The sequence below is a fragment of the Numida meleagris genome, chromosome 4 (genome assembly GCF_002078875.1).
Source record: "Numida meleagris isolate 19003 breed g44 Domestic line chromosome 4, NumMel1.0, whole genome shotgun sequence".
NCBI classification, from domain to species: Eukaryota; Metazoa; Chordata; class Aves; order Galliformes; family Numididae; genus Numida; species Numida meleagris.
Genome location: NC_034412.1, coordinates 89,588,562 through 89,595,264, shown reverse-complemented (window position 1 = coordinate 89,595,264; position 6,703 = coordinate 89,588,562). Strand labels below are relative to the sequence as shown.

General features: G+C 42.0%; 1 protein-coding gene across 6 annotated transcripts in view; it reads right to left on the bottom strand.

Moving 5' to 3' along the window:
• MXD4 (MAX dimerization protein 4) overlaps window positions 64–6,703 on the bottom strand; it is a 36,566-nt gene continuing 29,926 nt past the window's right edge. For all 6 annotated transcript variants that reach the window (XM_021396328.1, XM_021396332.1, XM_021396327.1 and 3 more), the window contains 3 exons: window positions 5,565–5,679; window positions 2,447–2,606; window positions 64–1,478 (listed from right to left, as the gene is read on the bottom strand). In XM_021396328.1, the coding sequence (XP_021252003.1) occupies window positions 1,330–1,478; window positions 2,447–2,606; window positions 5,565–5,679 (424 nt within the window). In that variant the 3' untranslated portion in view covers window positions 64–1,329. The remainder of the gene's footprint in view (window positions 1,479–2,446; window positions 2,607–5,564; window positions 5,680–6,703) is intronic.

Below are 6,703 nucleotides of genomic sequence, written 5' to 3'. Positions count from 1 at the left end.
ACAGGAAATATAGACTACACTTGCTAAAATCACTTCCCTAAAAGTGTTTATAGCTTTTTTCTCTTTTTTTTTTCTTTTTTCTTCTTTTTTTTTTTTTTTTTTTTTTTTTTTTTTTAAAAGACCTTCTTTAAACAGGTAATGCAAAGACTGGTCCATTTTTTCTTACCCGGCAAGCCAAGCTCTAATGACTTCACTAAGCAGAAGTTGTATTAAAATACATCTTCATAGTATTGCTATAATTTGGGTAAATATGTTCTGAACAGCTTGATGAGTACTAAATAAACTCTGCTGTTTTACAGCATACATTTAAAATTTTGCACTTTTTTAAGAATAGAAAATGCAATTATAGTGTGCAAAAGAAAAAAGGATTAATTATCTTCTAGCTGAATACTGTAATTTTAAGCCATGCCTTCCATAAAAATGTATTGACATGTGTAAAAAGAAAAAAAAAAATACAAGCAAACAGAAATTTCATTTCCTTGCAAGGAAAGATTAGCTATCACAATCTGAATCACTTGAGTTCTGTGTTTTTCAGGCAAAGAAACGAAAAAAAAAACCACCAAAAACACTGAAATGCTTCAATGTCATCCATGCCACAATAACAGGTCCAAACTGCAGTGTTGCATTCTACTCCTCCTGTTAACATGGATGGAATGAGTTGCTGCTGGTTGGATACTGAATACAAAAAAGCAGAAGAAAGTTGAGATCATCCCACATGAAGTCATTACTAGAGCTGGCTTTTCCCCCATTTTGAAGTACAGTAGTGACTTGTAAATACGACCTTTTCTAAAGATCATCTTCAATTTGAAGGTTTATCCACCTGCTTCACCCAAACAACAACTGCTGAAAGAATTGATATGACAGATACAGGATTCTTTTTTTTTTTCCGTGTAAAAATACCACAAGAAGTAGTTTTAGGTTTTTCTATCTCTGAATCACTAATGCATGGGAGTTTCCATTTATTCGTCGATGTTTGAAAATGGTTTCTGCAAAATCAAAATAATCGTCAAACTTCCTTATGCCATGCTTCCAACAGTTTGAATTTAATACTTCTTGAATGGAATGACAATTTATTTTCTTTAATTTGCAGTAGAGCTACATCAAGCTAGCTTTAAGTCACAACTGTACCTAACCACAGTTCTCTGCAGCAAACCCATGATTTACAATATCTAATATTGTGGTTACAGTGCAGGGAACCGTGGGTAAGAAACCTCCATGTCAGAGTACTGTGGTTGGGGTTTCCCGGAAGAGTGGCAGTTGACGCCTCTGGAATATTCATATATAAGTGCTTCAGTCAGATGGTCCTGAGTTGAACTGGTAACTCAGGCACTATGAGAGCCTGGCATTCAGTCTGCGGGAATGTGTGTAACCTCCATCGCTCGAGCCGCTTTGCAAACTGTAGTGGTCTTCAGCATCACTGGCACTTCCAATACTGTCCATTTCACCGGGTGTAAACTCCATTCCTTCAATGTCTACTTCTAAAGAAAACATAAGAAGCACATTTTCAGAAACGCAGCACCTCTAACGAGTAACCAGGGGCCAGCGCTGCCTGTGTAAACCAACGTTCAGGTGAAACCTGAATCATTCATTTTCTGTAATTAAAAAAAGCCTGCAACAGTAGCTCCCGAGGTAAGCAGCATCTCGTCCACCTGCGAATTAAAATCCCTTCTGTCCTCATCTACATATACACACAGCACGACATCAACACCAAATGCTGTCCCAGAACAGTTCCAACCTGCTCAGAGACGCTTAAAAAACAAACCAAGAAGAAAACCCAAACCCTCTGGGCTCTGAGCTGTAGCACCACGCGTGGTAACTCAACCTGTGCAGGTGTCAGCTCGCAGTGACTGCGGTGCAGCCATCTGTCCTCCCAGAGCGGCACTGTGACCGACAGCTCGTCTCCCATGGGCCCTGAAAAGGGCGGCGTGTGTGAGTTCTCTCTCACAGGCACGCTGCTTATCAGAGGATCAGAACCGGTGACGGGGAGCTCCAAGAACTCACTCTTAAATGAGAACCGAATCGCACCGGGTGATCACTGCACAGAAAATATTCTGAAGTTTCACAAGAAGTGATGTGGAATTAATTCATTCACGCAAATGTATTAAGGCAAATAACCTCCTTTTTTCCATGGAAAAAAAATATTATGCCAGCATCATCAATAGTTACACTAAAAATCTGGAACACTAAATGGCATTTGTTTAAAAAACTGGCATGCTGTATAAATAGCTTTAAAAATTGAAAATTCATCAGGAAAAAAAGAATGTTTTGCAAAGAATATACAAAAAGATGCCGCTTTTTATTCTGTAGATTGTGTAACAGAACAGTTTTGTCTGGGTTTTGTTGAAAACTTGTTAGTTCTAAATTGTGCTTTTCCATTTTCTCACTACCCTGCCTCCCCCTCCCTCCCACAGCTGCCGGCCCCTCTGGGCAGCCCCCGCGCAGTTACCTTGTTCAGAGTCAGTGGATATTGTTGATCCCATACTGTCAGTGCGGATGCGCTCCATGCCCTGCACGGATAGCTGCTCCAATCTGCGCTTGAGGTAGCGGTGTTCCCGCTGTAATTGTTCTTTAATATTCAGAGCTTTTCGGTCCTGTTCTTCCAATTTCTTAAAGAGTGAGAACATCAGTAAGCCAACAGTTCTTGTGTTAAAGCATCAGTAACTTAGGATCTTCTCTAAACAGTTCTTTTAGAGCAGGAATTGATGATCAGACAAAATTATTTTTGTTACCGCTCTGTAGTGCTCTGTACAATTTCAGCTGGCCAGTCCAGAAGTGAATTGGTTTCACAGTAAAATACATGGATACAGTAAAAGGAAAAAATTCCTTAGAGACCCTTTTGACACTAGCAAAAGTTTCCCAGCTAAGGCTGAATGATTGTTGCCTTGGTTCTGGGGAATATTTAAATCATTTTGTCAGGCAGAACTGTCATCATCTTTGATAACTAGAGCACGGCTCGGGTTTCAAGCAGAATTTTATGGCTCTTTAGGTGAAACAAGAGAGTTATCACTGTAAAGGAACCATTACAGGCTCCTCAATGCTCCCTGTACTACTACAGGCTATGGAAATTTTTACCATTTAAGAGTGCTTGATTATCAATGCTACAGGATTATTTATGAAGTAGGAGGAATTTACCAACAATTCCCTTCATTCTTGCATTTCTCTTTCCTAGCACTTCTCTGATAACTCTATGATAACCCCCTACAAAATCAGCACTATTAATCCAACGCTTCTCAGCAAACAGCCTGTGAATGGGTCCTTTCACGAATCTTTCCCGTTACTCGAATAAAATAAGGTGTTCCTCACACCTCACACAGTGTAAAACGTGCTGCACTGTTGGTACAAAGGTAAGAGTGGGGATATTCTCTTCAGATTTCAACTGAATGCTTTTCCAGTCACTGGTAGCTATTTTCAAAAATGGACTACATAACTAGAGAAGAAAGTAGAATGGATATGACTGGATCAAAAGCAGGAGCTACAAACAAAACACACACAAAGGGCAATTATTTTAATCTAAGTGATGAAATAAATTACAGGTTCTGACAGAAAAAGCACTTACAAGCTAGACCAAATTTCTCTTTGAGCAGTGTTTACATGGCCGGTGAGATTTAGGAGATGTACTGGGAGTGAATACAGCTGCTGCTGACTCTTCCCTACCATCTGAATGAACCTATGTGTGGTTTTCTAGGGGAGAGGGGTGGGACAGCATACAGCAAACCACAAGCCAAGTGACTGCAAGGATTCTGCTGTTCTAATGCAACCCCAAAAGCAAATGTATTTATCTTTGAAAATACAATTGATACTACTCAACTCAGCAGCTTCCTACCCGAATGAAACCTAACTTCTGCAGCCTCACTGTAAGCTCTCTCCCAGGCCACACTACTCAGATATGCATCATAGGTAGGAACACGATGTTACAATAAGCAAATGGGTGAGTACATCCATGTGCACAGCAAACCAAATGTGCCCAGTCGATCAGATTTCCTGTATTTTCCTGGCCGCAGTCCCAAACTCTAACAACTATTTTGGGAATGAACTCGGTGATTCATATCCAGGAGACTCAAAACTGTCCAGTCTCTCAGGGCAAGCTTCAACGTACGGGTGTGCGTGTAAAAAGTTCAGAACTAATTGCTGCGTCGGAAAGGGCAGGGGGCAGTGCCTGCTCTGGCAGTGCAGCAGGGAGGTGGTGATCCGAAGGCCTGCAGACATGATGGAGGGCAGCAATCAGGCGTCAGAAGAGTGGAGGCAGGCTCGGTTAGAATCTCGAAAAGAAAACGAAGCTTCAGTTTCACTTTGCAGAAAAGGAGTACTTGGCACTGTGCGCGATGGATGGGCCGGGAACGAATCTTTTCCTAGCTTTGTTATCAGCAGCTGAAATGTTAACTACATGGCTAATCTCTCACATTTGCCACTTGTAAAAACAGTTTTTCAATTTGTATGCGTAAGCCCACGAGAGGGGGGCAGCCCAAGACAAAAACCACACGCAGTGCCTTTCATGCATGTTACTCTGAATTATAAACAAGCGGCCAAAATCTCCAATGGTCAAAACAGGAGTTGCTCAGCTGGAGTAAACGTGCTTACAAGAGCTGAAGAAGGAGCTCAGTAACCTTGTTCACAAGAACGGCTTTGCTTAAATTCATCCTTAATGCTTCCTATGAATTACAGCCATTTCTGCAATTGCACTGAATGTCAGTGCTGTACAGCAGCAGGCTGTCCTCCAGAATATTCCCAGACCACAGGCAGCGTTCAGCCTCTCATGACACTTTTTATTTTACTCTCTTTTCCCCTATATCACTGAAGAAATGCCAGACGAACGATTACAGTCCTGGACACGGCATCAGAAACCTGTTCTTTAACCTTCTGCATTTAAATGCTTATCGTCTATCTGCGTTTCCGTTCCCCTGAGAACGATGAGAGTGAAACTGCGATGTCTTAGGAAAGAGGAAGGCTGAGGAGGAATCTCCTTTGCGTTGCCTGTGCACATGTCTAACCTGTACTGTTGCTAAAGCACAGGTGAGGTTTCGTTTTTGTTTTCAGCTTGTGGCTCAGGTGTTGCTCACACAAAGCATGCAAAGGGAGCGGCAGCTAACAGGAGATGAGATTTTATTTTTGGTTTCTTTTAAGTGATTGGCACATGCTCCAGGGTCTGGTTACTGGGGTATGGGATGAGGGTGAGACTCATTAGGAGCTGTAATCCCTTTGACTCCGTTAGTTATTTCATTACTAGTTATTGGTATTTTTACATTGAAATTAGTGCAGTACAATGCTACTTTGCTCAGTCCTTAAAAAATAAACACATTAATCAAATAACACCCATGATATACATATATTTTAATATAATGTAAGCCATTAGTAATCACAAAACCACCACTTTATATATCTGAGACTGCAAAGCACATAAAAACTCGATACTCTGAGTGAAAACCCTGCTGCTAATACAGACCAATAGAGCCAGAAGATCAGACATATGGATACAGATTTTGTGTGAAAATTTAACTCCTCTCTATGGATACACATTCTGGAAGATTACGCTTTAAAAATATAGAAATACGGATGAATGTTTTTACCTTGATATGCATCTTAGCTCTTTTCAACAGGCTTAGAGTGGTGTGTCTGGTGCTGTCCGGCCCAAGAGGCACAAGCTGTTTTAGCTGTTCCAAATATAGCCGGAGTTTAGCCCGTCTGCAATTATTAAAAATGAAGAGCGTTGTAGTAAAGTTGCACTTGAATAGCACATCCTATATGCAAACACCATCTGTTTGCAGGATCTCTCTGCAGAACTCAATTCAACAGTGGCTTCCTCTCCCCTTCCTTTGGCAAAGTTTCAGACCAAAAGGTCACTTGAAATGTAGTAATGCTACTTGGCACATTTATACACTATTTTCATACCTATATTTCAAAGCAGTTTGCTCAGCCTGGTTATTTCCAACTTAAGAAAGGGGGAATACACTCACAGAAAGTACCTCGACCAAGGCCATACATTGAATCTGTGGCTGAATAAAGAAGAAAAATGGAGACTCTGCCCCGACCCGGGTGATTTTCCAGCCTGTGGGAAGGAGCGGAGGCTGCACTCCGCAGCTCCCCCCTGCCCAACGGGATGGCTGTGCTCCAGCTGTGCAAGGCACGGCTGCTTCCAGCTATGCATCTCAGCCCTCGTCGTAGAGCCTTTTTGCTCCTGTCCACGCACTGACACAGGGCCCTCTACGAAGGAGCCAGAACAACGCTTGGGGCAACACCAAGCAGATCCTGCAATATCTGGTCCATCGCTCTCGTTCAAGTCATACCACTACCTCTCCCAGCAACCTTCTCCTGTATTAATGGCATCAAATCCATTGGTAAAAAAAGAGGATAAGCAAAGTGGCATTTCTACAGCTAGCTGGTTTCCCAACTTCTTGTATTCCTTTAAGGAGGCGCTGGCAATACAACACTCCATTCTACCGTAACTGCCCAAAGCAAGGCAGCAGCGAACCAAGGAACGTTGCACCTTTCTGCTTTACACGACGGAAACAGATGCAGAAGCACTTACATGAGCAACATCTGTACCATTTTCTTTCCACCAGCCCAGACTGAACAAAGCAATGATGTGGAGCAAGCCTACAGCCCCCACACAGCACTAATAATAAGTGAAGCAGATCACAAGTGTGACATGAATAATTATCTGTTTCCAATCTGCTATATGCTGCATGAAGGAAACAAACTGTGCAGG